The sequence below is a fragment of the Pelophylax lessonae genome, assembly GCF_965119305.1.
Source record: "Pelophylax lessonae genome assembly, chromosome: 12".
Classification (NCBI taxonomy): Eukaryota; Metazoa; Chordata; class Amphibia; order Anura; family Ranidae; genus Pelophylax; species Pelophylax lessonae.
This window is the reverse complement of record NC_138779.1, coordinates 217,171,079-217,188,510: the sequence shown is the minus strand read 5'-3', so window position 1 is coordinate 217,188,510 and position 17,432 is coordinate 217,171,079. Positions and strand designations below refer to the sequence as shown.

The window sequence follows — 17,432 nt, the reverse complement described above, 5'->3', positions numbered from 1 at the left end:
CGGTTCATGGGGTCTGAGGTGGTTATGGTTTCTGGTGCAGTGCTCGGAGCCCTTGGGAAGCACTAGGAGCGTCCGTCAACGGAAGTACCCAGTCGGGGTGCCGGTTGATCCGTTACAATAACAAAATTTCCAAAGTAATGAAAATCTTTGAGTTACTACTGAAACAGCTCAAAGTTTGGGTTTTTCCATCACTTTTAGTCCCAGTAACAATGGTGTTCAAGACAAAAAGCGAGGGGAGGTACAAAGACAGCAATAAAAACCCAACCCTTTAGCTTTTTTCCCACCCCTGTGAAAACAGGAGAAAAGAATGGTTAGCTGTCATTGTAACAGAAAGACACCAAGTTGTGCTAATTCTTCTTTAATATATCCAAAGAGGAACACAATTTTGGCTTCAAATCAGGGGTGCCAACCCACACCAAAAATACGGGTGCCACTCCAGGCTCCTATCTATTTGAGTCTGGTAACAGGCTGGAGTGCAGGTTGGGAAGGAGCCTTCCTCAACCCAATATTTACAAGCATAGGGAAATAAACATTCTGGGTGCTGCACATCCTAAACCGCGCCCACGGGGTTTAGTCATGGAGTCACCTCCATGACTAAACCCAGTGGGTGGGGCAAAACACGTCAGGAGGCATGGTCTGTATGGAGTCTGTACTGAGGGTGCTTTTACTACCAATACTGCTAGGATTTCCTGGATGTGTGGCACTCGGGACATTTCCTTCCCAATTCAGATCAGGGGTGTAACTAGGAATCACGCGGCCCCATAAAAGGTTTTGATGCCCACTCCCCTCAGCTAAGTATTTTTGTAATGACTGTAAGTGTCAACTGTGTTAACTCTCAGTGGTTTTAGCCCAGAAGACACTGTGGAATTTCAGTTAAATTAGGCATACGGGGTTAATTTCATCCTGTAGCAGAAATTCAGAGGGCAATGCATCTACACTACTGGGACGGATCAGCAAATGCTTCATATTGCATAGAGGGGGATTTGTAACTAGGGATGTCTTGAGGTCTGATCTCAGCCCCTTTATACTGGAAACTTCATAATTTTCCTTCACATAGTACTTAATGGGGCCTCCTTCCTACCCCAGGCCCCATAGCAGACACATGGACTGCTTAGGCAATTGTTATACCACTGCTTTAGATACATTAAAAACATTTTCTCTTTTTGATACTGGCATATTGCTTTGGGGTGAGATGCATTCAAGTGGGCCTGGGCACCCACGGCTGGTTCATCTGCGAGCTCACATTGTCAGCCTTGGAGCGGAGCCCTTACTTTGCTGTCTATTTCAAATATATGTTGCAGTGCATGATTTCAAAGCCATGCCTAACTAAGGAAATATTTTCACAAATGCTTGCACCCCAAAATAAATTAATTTTCCCAATGAAGGTGTCACGGTTACTGGGTCAGGCTCAGAGTCCGGTCGCAGGAAGCAGCACAACCGTGGTCAACAAGCAGGGTCTGGTACACAAGAGATCAGCCGAAGTGAGGGAACAAGCAGAAGAGTAGTCATAGTCTTAGCCAAAGATCGGTACACAAGCAGTGAAGAGCAAATGGCAGCAAGCAGAGGCGTAGTCCTGGAACGTAGCTAGAGGTCGGTATACAAGTAGAAGATTCGGGAGGATGAAGCACACTAAGCTAGATCTTGGCGAAAGCACAATAATCTGTCATCAGGAAGTTTCCAGATCAGGCTTAAATAGAAAGTTCAAAGGAGTGGCCAAAGGTTCAGAGTTCACAGGAGGCTGGGCAAGGAACGAGACAGGAAACTGGACAAGGTCTAGGTCACCACAAAGATCTAGAATGCATAGATACCAGCTGCTGGATAGCTCAGCAATAAGAAGGACTGCCAGAAGCCACCGAGGACCTGGGTTCCAATCTGGGCCCTGACAGAAGGTTATTCCCTACATTTTTTATTTCTTATTGTTTTCAGCAAACATATATAAAAAAGAAAATCACTACACTTACGACAGCCAGAGCGTGTCCTCCAGTCGTATATCTTAAGACCTTTGCCTAAACAGGTGGTTGAGTAGGCCTCTAGAGCTTGACATAGAATGCTTTGTGCACCATCATTCATACAGACGTCAAATAGGCAGGCATTAAAAAACTTCTTGGGGTCGACCTCCTTGGAGCACTCTCTAAAAGGACCATCCTTTTTAAACAGCATGCCGCAAGCATTCTCGCTGCCATATTGGAGCTTCTTCTCCTCTTCACAGACTGGACATTCACCCGGACAGTAATCAAAACAGAATGGATCTCGGTCATAAAGCTTCCACTCTGAAGCCCAATCTATGATGGAGCCTATTATTGTTCCATTGAGTGCTTTTTGATCATCTTTTGGATCCTCGTTAAAGTTTCCGCACAGTCCAGATACAGAGTTATAATAGCTACTGGGAATAGTTACTGTACAGTACCAGTTCCAATCAAAAGTGACAACCATTCCGTTAGCGATATTTATAATAGCGGTTAAACCGCTTTGACTCACATTTAACTTCCCATCCTTGAGACTAATTGGAAGATTTGTCTGTACACCATTGACCTGCATAAAGAAGACAAAGTAAGTCAACAGTACAATATATACCGTACTTGTCATAAATAAGCCACAACCAGAACAATTTATGAATGTATACCAAAGTACAGACATGGGAGTAAGTCACACATGTGCAAGTCTCAAGTCTTAACCTTCAAGTCTCAAGCAAGTCCCAAGTTACTGTGGCGAAAAGCAAGCAAGTCAAGTCGAGTCCCTGCTAGAAGTCAAGCAAGTCAAGTCATTTATTTGGTCAAGTCACAAATCAAAGTCAAAATATTGCTTTAAGCCCCCGTTCACACTGGGGCGAGGCTACTTCGCACCACGACCTCCGAGGTCGCGGTGCGAGCAGCGCGCCGCTACCTCGGAGCGGCCGCCACGGACTTCATAACATTGAAGTCTATGGCGGTCGCCTCCTGGTCGCCCCAAAGAAGCTCCGGACCCTTTTTCTGAGTCGGAGCGACTTGTGTCGCTCCTATCAGAACGGGTGCGCAGCTTCCCTATGGGAGGCGACCTGCGGCGACCTGTGAGGCGACCAGGTCGCCTCACAGGTCGCCCCAGTGTGAACCGGGACTAACACATCTTGAGAAAATGCAAATATTTAATAACTTCAAAAAGTAAAGTAATTTCGAGTCATATGTCTCAAGTCAAAGTCAAGTCTCAAGTCATGAATACCAAGTCAAAGTCAAGTCGAGTCTTTTTTTAATTTTAGTCAAGCAAGTCTCAAGTCCTCAAACTGGTGACATAAGTCTGACTTAAGTCAAGTCATGTGACTCAAGTCCCCCACCTCTGCCAAAGTACTTTTCAGGGATAATATCTAATTCCTGTGAAATATTTTTGGGAGATTAGGGGGTCATTTATACTTGCTTTAAAATTTGGCATTGGGCACCGTTTTTTCCATTTCTAGACCGGAAAGGATTTGCCCCCTTAATGACCAGGCCATTTTTTTGCAATTCGGCACTGCGTTACTTTAACGGACAATTGCGCAGTCATGCAACACTGTACCCTAATAAAATGTATGTCCTTTTTTTTCCCCACAAATAGAGCTTTTTTTTGGTGGTATTTTGATCACCTCTGCAATTTTTATTTTTTGCGCTATAAACAAAAAAAGAGCGACAGTTCTGAATTAAAAAAAAATAATATTTTTCACATTCTGCTATATAAAATTCCCCCCCAAAAAATTTAAAAATCAAATTTTTTTAACGTTTTAGGCCAATTTGTTCTCTGCTACATATTTTTGTTAAAGAAAAAAAAATCGCAATAAGCGTATTTTGATTGGTTTGCGCAAAAGTTATTGCCTCTACTAACTACGGGAAAAGATTTATGTCATTTTTCTTTATTTATTTATTTTACTAGTAATGGCGGCGATCTGCGATTTTTAGCGGGACTGCGACATTGCGGCGGACAGATCCCACAAATAGAGATTTATTTTGGTGGTATTTGATCAGCTCTGCCATTTTTATTTTTTGCACTATAAACAAAAAAAGAGCGACAGTTCTGAATAAAAAAAAAAAATATATTTTTCACATTCTGCTATATAACATTCCCCAAAAAAAATTTAAAAATCTAAATTTTTAAACATTTTAGGCCAATTTGTTGTCTGCTACATATTTTTGGTAAAAAAAAAAAAAAATCACAAAAAGCGTGTTTTGATTGGTTTGCGCAAAAGTTATCGCCTCTACAAACTACGGGAAAGATTTATGTAATTTTTAGTGTTTTTTTTTTTTTTTTTTTTTACTAGTAATGGCGGTGATCTGCGATTTATAGCGGGACTGCGACATTGCGGCGCACAGATCGGACCTCTAATTGAAATTTTTGACACTTTTGGGGGGACCAGTGACATTACTACAGTAATCAGAGCTAAAAATATGCAGTTACTGTAATAATGACACTGGCAGGGAAGGGGTTAACAATGTGGGTGATCAAGGGGTCAAAGCAGAGTTCCACTCAAAAGTGGAACTTCCGCTTATCTGTCTCCTCCCCCCCTCCGGGGCCACATTTGGCACCTTTTGGGGGGGAGGGGAGAGTGGGAACCTGTTTTTGACCGGTACCCCTCCCCACTTTCAATGGACCTCGCCATGATGAGGTACATCAGAAGTTCGGCCCCCTCCTCCTCCTCCCTCTGCTTCCAGGCGAGTAACCAAGCACAGCACCCTTCGCACATGCGCAGTAGGGACCCAGCCATTAAGCCGCGAGGCTTCACTGCCGGTTTCCCTTACCGGCAATGGCAGCGGTAGCAGCCAATGAAAACATTGGCTGTGGTGCCGACATCACTGGATTCCAGGACAGGTAAGTGTCCTAATATTAAAAGTCAGCAGCTACGGTATGTCTAGCTGTTGACTCTTAAGTTTTGGAGGGGGGGAGGCGGAACTCCACTTTAATTGTGTCCCTAGGGGGTGCTTACTAACTATGGGGGTGGGGGTTTTCACTAATTGGGGAAAGACAGGGATCCGTGTTCCTGCTGAGCAGGAACACATGATCTCCATCTCGTCCCCTTGCAGAATGGGGATCTGCCATGTTTACATAGGCTGATCATCGTTCTGCCTCTCCTGGGGATGATCGCGGGTGGCTGGTGGACATCCCCGATAGCCAATCATGGTGCGATCGTACCACTAGATAGCGCTGTTGCGCCGCTGGAGGCACGATATAGTGTGCCATCTACGGCTCCAGCAACGGCGCCATCTAGTTGGTATTGAATGAAACATCATACAGGTACATCGTTTCGCGCAATAGCGCCACTTTGCTGCAGTATATACACGGCGGCTGGTCGACAAGTGGGGAAAAAATAAAAAATCTCAATCACATACTTGAATTGTAGGGAAATCACCAAGTTGGACTAAAATCTCCATCCCATAGATTTTCAATGTCATCGACTTGACAAAAGAAGCCGCTTGGTTCCCTCTGTTGTTACTTTTGATGGAAATCTCAAATGGCTCCAGGGAAGAGCTGTTGGATCCGATATGCTGAGCCAAAATATAGGTGCAAGTGCCCTGGAAGTCAAATTCATATCCGTCAAAACTACGGAAATGGGGGTCACCCCAGGCCCAGCACAGGCCTTTATAATTTGGCACGCAAACCGCTTTGTCGTCTTGAACTTGGCAGGTCTCTTTCTGGTGGCAGGTCGTGAATTTGCAAGGATCTGAAAAACAATAAAACAAAATGATTAACATATCTCAGGTTATTAAGAAACTTCAGAGAACAAGTGCAAGGAAAAGAATCAGCAAATATTGCGTTTTCGGAAACGGTGCGGCTGCAGTAAGACCGGACAGACCATTCATTCCAGCTTCACATGGGGCTCTCGGGTGTCCCTTTCCATTTCCCAAGCATATAAATATTGTACAATGGTATTGTGATAATTTGCTCCATCAGATCTTTCTTAAGAATGGCTTAATTCCCAAAAATTTGCTAACTAAATATAACTATTATCTACTGTGTATGAATATTTTGACGTTTTTTTTTAACCCAACAGCCCTCATATATATATATATAAAATGTAAGGGGTGGGATGTGCTCACTTTTGACAGATACTGTATATATATATATCTGTATATATATATATCTATATATATATATATATATATATCTATATATATATATATATATATATATATATATAGATATAGATATATATAGATATATAAATATATATATATATATATATATATACATAGGTATAGATATATCTATCTATCTCTCTCTATATATATATATATATGTATAATGTAAGGGGTGGGGTGTGCTCACTTTTGACAGATACTGTGTATATATATATATGGATATATATGGATATATATATATATATATATATATATATATATATATATATATATATATATATATATATATATAGGTATATATATCTATATCTATCTACCTATCTATCTGTCTATCTATCTATCTATCTATCTATCTATCTATCTATCTATCTATCTATCTATCTATCTATCTATCTATCTATCTATCTATCTATCTATCTATCTATCTATCTATCGGTTGCTAGTGGTTCCTTGAGCAATGACCATTGATCTTTTTATCTATCTATCTATCTATCTATCTATCTATCTATCTATCTATCTATCTATCTATCTATCTATCTATCTATCTATCTATCTATCTATCTATCTATCTATCTATCTATCTATCTATCTATCTATCTATCTATCTATCTATAATAGATCTAGATAGATAGATAGATAGATAGATAGATAGATAGATAGATAGATAGATAGATAGATAGATAGATAGATAGATAGATAGATAGATAGATAGATAGATAGATAGATAGATAGATAGATAGATAGATATACAGTATCTGTCAAAAGTGAGCACACCCCACCCCTTACATTTTTTTTAATATTTTATTCTATCTTTTCATGTGACAACACTGAAGAAATGAGACTTTGCTACAATGTAAAGTAGTGAGTGTACAGCTTGTATAACAGTGTAAATTTGCTGTCCCCTCAAAATAACTAAGTGACAATGTCCAAATTGGGCCCAATTAGCCATTTTCCCTCCCCGGTGTCATGTGACTCGTTAGTGTTAAAAGGTCTCAGGTGTGAATGTAGAACAGTTGTTGTACTATGTTGTTATCGCTCTCACTCTCTCATACTGGTCACTGGAAGTTCAACATGGCACCTCATGGCAAAGAACTCTCCGAGGATCAGAAAAAAAGAACTGTTGCACTACATAAAGATGGCCTAGGCTATAAGAAGATTGGCAAGACCCTGAAACTGAGCTGCAGCACGGTGACCAAGGCCATACAGCGGTTTACAGGACAGGTTCCACTCAGAACAGGCCTCACCATGGTCCACCAAAGAAGTTGAGTGCACGTGCTCAGCGTCATATCCAGAGGTTGTCTTTGGGAAATAGATGTGTGAGTGCTGCCAGCATTGCTGCAGAGGTTGAAGGGGTGGGGGAGCAGCCTGTCAGTGCTCCGACCATACGCCGCACACTGCATCAAATTGGTCTGCATGGCTGTCATCCCAGAAGGAAGCCTCTTCTAAAAATGATGAACAAGAAAGCCCACAAACAGTTTGCTAAAGACAAGCAGACTTAAGGCCCGTACACACGTACCGATTGTCGGCCGTAAATGTTCGGCCAACGTCTGCTCGGCCGATTGTCGGCTTGTTAGTATGATGATTCCGACAACCGACTGCGACTTTTCGGCCGAACAAAATCTGGTGTGCATGCTATAAAATTTTTGTTGGCCGTCACCACAACGGCCGATTGTTCGTCAGTCAGTACAGATTTCGGCCGACAAACATCAGATGAGCAAGACTGGGCATGCTCAGAGAAGAAAAAACACACAGAAAGTTAACCATCACATGACATCACTTCTGAAGTTGGTTGTTGTTTGCTGACAAAATTCGTGTGCAGTCTAGAGCACATTTCAACCAACACAACAACACTGGACAAAAGACGGCCGATCGTTCGGCTGGCAATCGGTGCGTGTGTACAGGGCTTAAGGACATTAAGCTAAGCAGCCACCCACCCAAATCTGACTTACTACTTTTGGGTAAAAAACAACCTGGGGGAACAACGCTCAATGGATTCGATAATAAGGTGGAAAACCACAACAGTCAAAAATGCCAAAGATTGAAGATTTGTAGTTTATTGTTGGAAAAGCCAGTTAATAAGAAAAAAAAAGTTAAGTAGAAAACAGGCTACAATACCAAACTGCATCCTCATGGGCATGGAGGGGTCAACACCAATTGGCCAACCAGATGATGGGGCATGGAAGGTGCCAAGACCATGCGAAGTTATGAAGACCTGGTGCAAAGGGAGAATCCTGGAAGCTCAGGACCGGGTCTTCAGATGCCACTGATGTCCACAATGAGATGGTGTGTGGAAGGACCGGGCTGAAAGGCCTAACGTGGCTGTGCAAAACGGCTGTCAGCCGAATTGGGGGGATGCGACTTTTGGGTGAAGGTAGACATGTTTATACTTACTTGTGCTGACACAAGACCTTATTCCATCCAGAAGCTGACAGTTCTCGTCATTGGCACATGTCCTATTAAAGCAGATGACCTGTCCGGATGGATCACAAGTACATTCCTGGGTGCAGTTCTCATTAAGTATGGATTCATTGAACTGTGGGGACAGTAGGGAAATAAACCAGGTTACTCAAGATCTACTGTAGGCATTAACCTCTTCTGCCATGGAAGGTTTACCCCCCTTCATGACCAGGCCATTTTTTGCAATACGGTGTTAATTTAACTGACAGTTGCGCAGTTGTGCTGCGCTGCACCCAAATAAAATTGATGTCTTTTCTTTCCCACAAATAGAGCTTTGTGGTGTTTGATCACCTCTGCAGTTTTTATGAACCACTTCAGCTCCGGAAGGTTTTACCCCCTTAATGACCAGGCCATTTTTTGCAATTCGGAACTGCGTTATTTTAACTAACAATTGATGGGAAACAACAATTTGGGTGCAACACAAAAGTGTAAAAAATGTCAGTCAAGGGTCCGATCTGTCCGCCGCAATGTTGCAGTCCCACAAAAAAAATCGCAGATCGCCGCCATTACGCGTTAAAAAACAAAAAAACACCAAAAATGACAAAAATCTTTCCCTTAGTTAGTAAACGCAATAACTTTTGCGCAAACCAATCAAAATACGTTTATTGTGATTTTTTTTACCAAACATAGGTAGCAGAAAACAAATTGGCCAAAAATTTAAAAAAATTTTGATTTTTAAATTTTTTTGGGGGGGAATTTCATGTAAAAAAATGTTAAAAATAGTGTTATTTTTTCAAAATAAATGCTTTTTTTTGTTTATAGCACAAAAAGTAAAAATCGCACAGGTGATCAAATACCACCAAAAGAAAGCTCTGTTTGTGGGAAAAAAAGGACGTAAATTTTGTTTGGGTACAGCGTCGCACGACCGCGCAATTGTCAGTTAAAATCGCACAGTGCCGAATCGCAAAAAGTGGCCCAGACGTAAGACAGCAAAATCCTCCGGTGGTAAAGTGGTTAAAAAAACACCAATATTTTTTACTTTCTGCTATAAAACATTCCCAAATTTATTTATTTTTTAAAAATCAAATGTTTTTATCATTTTAGGCCAATTTGTATTCTGCTACATATTTTTGGTAAAAAAATCCCAAAAAACGTATTTTAATTGGTTTGCACAAAAGTTATAGCGCTTACAAACTATGGGATAGATTTTTGGACTTTTTATTTATTTTTTGTTATTAATGGTGGCGATCTGTGATTTTTAGCGGGACTGCGACATTGCGGTGGACAGATCGGACCCCTAACTGACATTTTTGACACTTTTTGGGGATCAGTGACATTACTACAGTAATCAGTGCTAAATAATATGCACTGTTACTGTATAAATGACACTGGCAGGGAAGGGATTAATACTGGGGGTGAAGGGGTTTTAATGTATGCCAAAAATTCCATAAAAATATTGCATTGTTTGTAGACGCGATAACTTTTGCACAAACCAAATAATTATAACTTATTAAGTTTTCTTTTCTACCAAAAATATGTAACACAATACATGTTGGCCTAAATTGATGAAAACATTAGATTTTTTCAAAAAATTTTTATTGGCTGTGTTTTATAGCAGAAAGTAAAATATATATATATATATATATATATATATATATATATATATATTTTATTTTTTTTTTAAATTGTCGCTCTTTTTTTGTTTATGATAAATGATTTGATTGATGATTTGTTTTGTTAAAAAATAAAAACCGCACAGGTGATCAAATAACACCAAAAGAAAATTCTATTTGTGGGAAAAAAATAACATAAGTTTTATTTGGGTACAGCGTCGCACGACTGCGCAATTGTCAGTTAAAGTAACGCAGTGCCGAATCGCAAAAAATGGCCTGGTCATTAAGGGGGTAAAACCTTCCGGTCCAGAAGTGGTTACGTGAGTTTTCTACACCCTAGTTTTTTTGGGTGTTTTTAGTATTGCATTAATAATCCTTAAAGCGCAACTCTACTTTTGTTGAGAAAAAAACATTCCCCTCTGGGTGATCTCTGTACATTGCAGGGATTGTAACAAACTTTGTTGCAGATTTCTACCTTTTGTTATTCTGAAGAAATCATTGTTTGTTCCTCTGTGCTTAGTGGGTCTAATGGGAGTGGTTTCATAATTATATATCAGCTGTGGCAGCTGCAGGGCTCTAATGAGGAAATCTGCTGGGCCTGCATCCCTTTAGATGTGTTCCTATTGGGATTATCTCACCAAAAATGACATTTGTATTGCAGGGGATGCCAGAAATCTGACTTGTATCTTAGTGCAGACTTCTGGGAAAATTGGTGAGCCAATCCCACAAGCAGGAAATTATGTTTCTGGCAGTGTGGTCAGTATACATTCTGTGTACAGAACAGCTCCAGGCGGCCATATTGCATTGCATTTTCAGAAAATTACAACAGCTGCAGATTGAAAAGGAAAGGTCATTTTTTATAACGTTCAATTACAATATGATTTGTGTCGCAATTGTATACGCTATATTGTTTTTTCTTTATTTGCTGATTTTTTGTCCCCCCCACAAAAGTTACCCTTTAAGGTTATTGTGCAACTTTCTGTTCTCACCTTGAGATATCTTCCGTTATGGATGCAGCCACATTGGTCAAGGGTAACACAATTTTCTCCATCAAAGACGTAGCCAGAATCACACTCACATCCCTCGAAACATGTCTGACTGCAAGAGCTGCGTTCCAGAATTCCATGGCAGGTGAATTTACAGGATTGGGTACATGGGCTGTAATGGCTGTTGGGTGGACAGGTAAGTGCTGCGGCATAATAAGAAAGTGAAGAAAATGACTGATTTATTCAAATATTGCTAAAGTTGAAATCATGGCAGTATACTGTATGTGTATATTTTGAGTAACACCAGAATAATTCCCTGATATCTACTTATATAATAAATTCCTTTAATGGTTTGTGACCCAAAGCCTAGCTGACTTTTTAAGTGCCTGTACCATCAACTGAGAGTGGACTCCCAATTAGGGATGATCGAACTTTTGAAAAGTTCAGTTCGACCAGAACACCCGAATTTCCTAAAAGTTCAGTTCGGATTCCAGAACCCCATTGAAATCAATGGGACCTGAACTTCTGGAATCAAAAAACACAATTTTGAAGCCCTAAAAACCAATAAATGCACCTAAAAAGTGCCTAGGGTTCTGGGTCATGCCCCAGGGACTATGAATCAGGCAAAAAAAAGTTCTTAAAAATTGTCATTTTTGATATATATATATATATATATATATATATATATATATATATATATATATATATATACCCCTAACCCAGAATCTGCATAGTGGGGTCACCCTGGCATGGCAGAGTCAGGTCACCCTAAACTACACTACGGTCACCCTGACATGGCACAGTCAGGTCACCCTAAACTACACTACGGTCACCCTGACACCTAAAGCTATCCCTACAAAAACTAGATTTTTGAATCTAACTATATTGGTATATAGTACCCTAACTACACTGCATATCCCTTTCCTCACACTAATTATTGTAAAATGACACTGGAGCAACACAAATGCTTCCACTCTCTTCCACAGCCTCTGTATTACAGTGCTAGAGATTTGGCGGGGCTATGTTATATACTGGGGGGCGTATGGGGGGCGTATTCACTCCTCATTGGGCTCTGGACCCCGTAGTCACTCCAATCACATTTTACTGATGTTTCTGGGCCAATCATGGTCTTTTAAATCCCAGTTCCTGTCCTATTGTATTTTGGGTGGTTCTGGTGGCCGAATTCCGAACTCCGAAAAGGTTTGGAATTCGGCCGAATTTCGAACACCCAATGTTCGGGTCGAACCGATGGTCGACCCCAACCGTTCGATCATCCCTACTCCCAATAACTCATAAGAGAGAAGCCTACACAAGAGCAAGGAGGACATAGAATGTCCATGCTTGTGATCCTTGCAAAGAATCCAACACAGATCACTTCCACAACAGGTTAAGGGTACTGCTAATCAATTAGACACAATACTGTTCCTTAGCCAGTTATGGATTTATACTTACCCCTCCCCCCCCCCAGGCCCACAGTCTTTAACAGCACTAGCTTCTACCCCAGTTGACTCTAGTATCTCATTAGGAAGTCATGGTGTGTATAAAAGCCACTCGGGGCTGCAAGGAAGTGTAGTCCTGTGCCTGCTGCTGTGAGTGCTGGTGGGAAAGGAGTTCGCTCATGCTTCAGACAATGATAGATAAGAGCTGAAGGTCCCAGAAGCCACACATCATGAACAAGTGGCAGTCTCAGGCTGGACATTCCACCAGGCCACGCTCCCAACATGTTTCACTCTGCCCACTGGAGCTTACTCATGGGTAAGCTCCAGTGGGTGAAGTGAAACACATTATGGGCATGGCCTGGCTATGGTCCAGGCTGAAGCCTCCACTTGTTCACACACAGAGGGTATTGTTTTGATGTGGGACTCCGGGGACCTTCATCTTTTATCCCATTAGGAAGAACAGATGTCATATCCATGCAAGGCAAGGGTGTAGAGCATGAAGGGGTTTAGCTTGCCCTCTTTGTATCAACTGGAACTGATGACAAGGTGCTCAGGATGAACTGTTGAACAAAAAGGTCCTATGTGTTCAGACCGAGAGTGGGTGAGATGAAGGTACACTACACTCTTCCACCAACAAAAATGTCCAAACCGTTCATAGACAGCAACCATGATGACCCAACCAGATTGCGCAGGCTGCCAATACAACATCCTGGAACCTTTTATAATAAGACAATGTGTCACAGACATCTTAGCAGCACTGGAAGATCTACAAACACTGCCCAAATTGTATATGTTAACAGGGATTGAGACGCTTGCTTTACAGGCTGGTGTCTCATATAAAGTCCCAATTTGCCTTTACTACTGGGATGGGGGTGTGTGTTTTCCAGCTGGTCAATTTTCAGTTTGCACCCTATGGCCATCATATGGCCATTCGTTTTTCAATACCAGTCATGAATGGAAGCAGGTTGGGGGAGGATTGGGCCATCTTCATGCTCAGCTGTTTTCCATCCATCCATCAGCATTCATGTACTTCCATGTTGGAGACACTCAGGAGACACTCAGACCAAGTAGTGTTAGGAAGTGTTAGGACTGCAGGATACACAGAGTGTCGTGGAGTGGCCTGCAGCTTATACATGCATTTGCAAATGTGTGTTAACTAAACCCCTGTTTTTAACCTATTATGTTAGACAGGCACTTTTAGTTTGTTAGCAGACTGGTGGGTAAGTAAAACAAACTAAGGGCTGGTTGGTTTCCACACACACACACACACACCTTCTACAATCCCCTTTTTCTCTTCAGTTTTGCAAACCCTTGGCCTTGACTTATTTTGACCCTGTGCACAGCAGTGGAAAAAAAAAAGAACTGCTCAAACAGTACCTTTAAATGCAAGCTAAAATTAACACAATGCAAGATTTTGGATATCAAAGAAATGGTTTGTAGTAGAAATCGATTCCAAGGCTTGGTAAGTTTAATTTAAAGTAAAAAAAAAAAACTCACGGCAGCTTGTTAGGTTCCTCCAAGCTTCAATTTTGCCTTCTTTTGCTTGACACAATGCTGTGTAGGCCTGGAGGTTGGCACACAAGGCCTCCTGACCACCACGTCCATTACAGATGTCATAGACGCAGCTGTTGACATAGGTAGCCGGTTGGACCAGACGGTGACAGTCTTTAAATGGACCTTCAGGATCCGCAATCATTCCACACTTAGTGGGGGATTTGGCCATAGCGGAGCCAGCCTCATCACACTTTGGACACTGATCACCAGAACATCCTTTGCAGTCATTTCCATTTCTCGCTACTACCCAGGACTCTCCGAATACTGCTGCGTCAGTAACGAGTTTGCCATTTTGAAGGCGGAATTCATCCTGAGAATTGTTGTTAAAATTTCCGCAGAGGCCTTCAGTGAAACCAGAGTAGGTGCTCGGTATCCAGACTGAAACAAAATACTGTTGATCAAACATGACTGTACACCCGTCTTTAGTCTGAACGAAGATGTTGTTGCCTTGTTGGTTTATCCAAAACTCCCTTCTTTGGGAGCGGATAGGAAGATTGTATCTCTCTCCATTGATCTAAAAAAAACATGATTGTTACAAAATTAGCAAAACAAGCTAAGTCTGAAGTGCCACCTTACTGTATGTGCAAGATCCAAAATGTGGGTACGTTTGGACTACTTAGAAGGAAAATATGCATGCCCTTTAACCACTTAAGCCCCGGAAGATTTTACCCCCTTCCTGACCAGGGCCTATTTTGCGATTCGGTACTGCGTTAATTTAACGGACAATTGCGCGGTCGTGCGACGCTGTACAAAAATTAAATTGACGTCTTTTTTTTCCCACAAACAGAGCTTTCTTTTGGTGGTATTTGATCACCTGTGCGATTTTTACTTTTTGCGCTATAAACAAAAAAGAGCGACAATTTTGCAAAAATAACAATATTTTTCACATTTTTTTATATGAAATTCCCCAAAAAATGTAAAAATCAAAATTGTTTAACATTTTAGGCCAATTTGTTTTCTGCTACATATGTTTGGTAAAAAAAATCGCAAAAAGCGTATTTTGAATGGTTTGCGCAAAAGTTATTGCGTTTACTAACTAAGGGAAAGATTTTTGTGATTTTTATTGTTTTTTTTTTTTAACGAGTAATGGCGGCGATCTGCAATTTTTTTTGCGGGACTGCGACATTGCGGCGGACACATCGGACCCTTGACTGACATTTTTGACACTTTTGGGGTTACCAGTGACATTACTACAGTAATCAGTGCTATACATATGCACTGTTACTGTAAAAATGACACTGGCAGGGAAGGGGTTAACTTTATTTTAGAGGGAGGGGCTAAGTGTGTCCCTAGGGGCGTGATTCCTACTGTGATTGGATGTGGCTGTGTGTGTAACAGCACAGATCTACGGTCCTGCATAGCAGGACCATATGATCTGTGCTGTTACACAGGGGAGAATGACAGGCGGCTGTGTTTCCATTAGCCGCCTGCCTTTCTCCCGCTGTAACCGACGATCGTGAGTGACCGGCGGACATCGGGTCCGCCGGTCACTCGCGCGGGGGGGGTCTGTGAGCGAGCGAGAGCGCGCCTCCAGCGGCGCACGCTCGCTCGCTAGACCCTCACAGGCTAGCGAAGTAGACATACGTCGCTTTGCCTGTGAGGGGCTGACTGCCGACGTAAATCGTCGTTAGGCAGTCGGCAAGTGGTTAAAGTCTTTGCAATATGCTGAGCAAAATTCTCCTAGTTGCAATTGTGGTTTAATTAAAAGAAATATATTTGAAATTGAACTAATATACTCACCAATGAACTCCAAGTTCTTCCTCTCTCCAATCGAATGTTGTAATTTCCAACTCTCACTGTGACTGATTTGGTGACTGCCACATTGCCATATGGTTCATTGTCCACAATCACTTCAAAGTCAACATTATCTCTCTTCAACCTCAAAAGTACATAGGTGCAGGTGCCCTGGAATGAATAATATAGCCTATCTGGAGTGATGAAATGTGGATCTCCCCAAGCTACACACTGTCCAAACTCTTTAGGATGGCATCCTAGGACTCCATCCACCACTTTGCACTCAGTGTTGGCTCCACAGGGGCTGTCCTGGCAGGTGGTTATACCATTGGCACCACATGTACATTTCCTCTGGCAAAGACTGTCAGAGTAGAACTCTTGCCCTGCTTTGTAGTAGGTGTTCCCAAAGACACAGCCACATTTTGCCATTGACACACAGTCCCCACCACTGCGAATGAAGCCATTGTCACAGTAGCATCCTTCAGTATAAGACGGCACACAAGATGGTGAAGCAGTCAGACCAAAGCAGGTGGCAGGACAACCATTTCCGAGGAGCTCATAGTGACTGTTTGGAGGGCAGGTCATTTCTGAGAAGGAAAAATGTGAGGTGTAAATGAAACGAACATTCCAAACGTCCTTTCAACAAAGGGACAAAACAATATAGAAATAAAAAAAATTATACAATATGCAAATAATTATCTGTTTACTTAGTATTCATAATCTCTTTATGCCAAGGTATATCCCTTTAGCTTAATTGATCGCCGTTGTCCTGATGTACCCCAACCCCTTGCTCCATTGCAATCATAGATTTATTTCCTCATCATACTATGTGCATCCCTCTATATCCTCTTGGTTATCTCCTTATATTCAACCATTGGTTAATGTTGATTGACACCAATTATCCCAAATTTTATTATATTTCGTTGAGCATCCTCTATGCATATACAATACTTTTTCAAATGGTAAAATGTGATTTACCGCTCTTATCCAGTTCTTAACAGCAGGGGAATCCACTTAACTGTGATTGTTTTCCTTGCCAAAAACAATGTTTTTCTAAGCATTATCTTGTGATATCTAGACCATGTTATTTCATCTAATATACCCAGCAAACAGGTTTCTGGGGTCAAAGGTACAGGCATATTAAATATGATCTTTAATTAGCCAAATACAAACATGTGTATGCAGCACACAGCATTTTATGTTCTTGGACAAAACAGCATGGTGTTCCACCTGGTTCAAAGGTTGTTTAAAAATGCTGCATGTGTAGCACCCACATTGTTGGTAGTGTAGGTAAAATTAGTAGGCAGAGAAACATGTGTTAATTTTGTTTAGAAGGCTGTGCATTGCTTCAAAAGCTGTTGCTCTGTTACCTCCCTCTGTCTTCTGGAACTCTCTGGATATTTCCAGAACATAGTAGGTGGAGGGACAGAGGCTGCAGTGGGAAACAGAGCAACGAGAAAGAGAGGAAAGAAGCTTCAGGATATTACTCAGCCATTGTCTAAGCTAGGCCTAGCTGCAGACTTTAAGCAAAGCCAGAAGCAGCCTGTTAAGCAAAGAAGCCAGTGCAGCAGCTTTTTGGATGCTAGGATCTACTTAAATGGACAGAGTGAATACACACCAGCCATCACACCC

At 41.5% G+C, this 17,432-nt stretch overlaps 1 protein-coding gene across 1 annotated transcript in view; it reads right to left on the bottom strand.

Moving 5' to 3' along the window:
• Positions 1–17,432, bottom strand: part of LOC309568236 (IgGFc-binding protein-like) — a gene marked incomplete at its 5' end in the record, with an annotated part of 108,679 nt that overhangs the window by 15,594 nt on the left and 75,653 nt on the right. The window contains 6 exons of the mRNA XM_082273901.1: positions 1,962–2,532; positions 5,328–5,659; positions 8,469–8,610; positions 11,077–11,276; positions 14,010–14,580; positions 15,807–16,387. Of these exons, the coding sequence (XP_082130027.1) occupies positions 1,962–2,532; positions 5,328–5,659; positions 8,469–8,610; positions 11,077–11,276; positions 14,010–14,580; positions 15,807–16,387 (2,397 nt within the window). The remainder of the gene's footprint in view (positions 1–1,961; positions 2,533–5,327; positions 5,660–8,468; positions 8,611–11,076; positions 11,277–14,009; positions 14,581–15,806; positions 16,388–17,432) is intronic.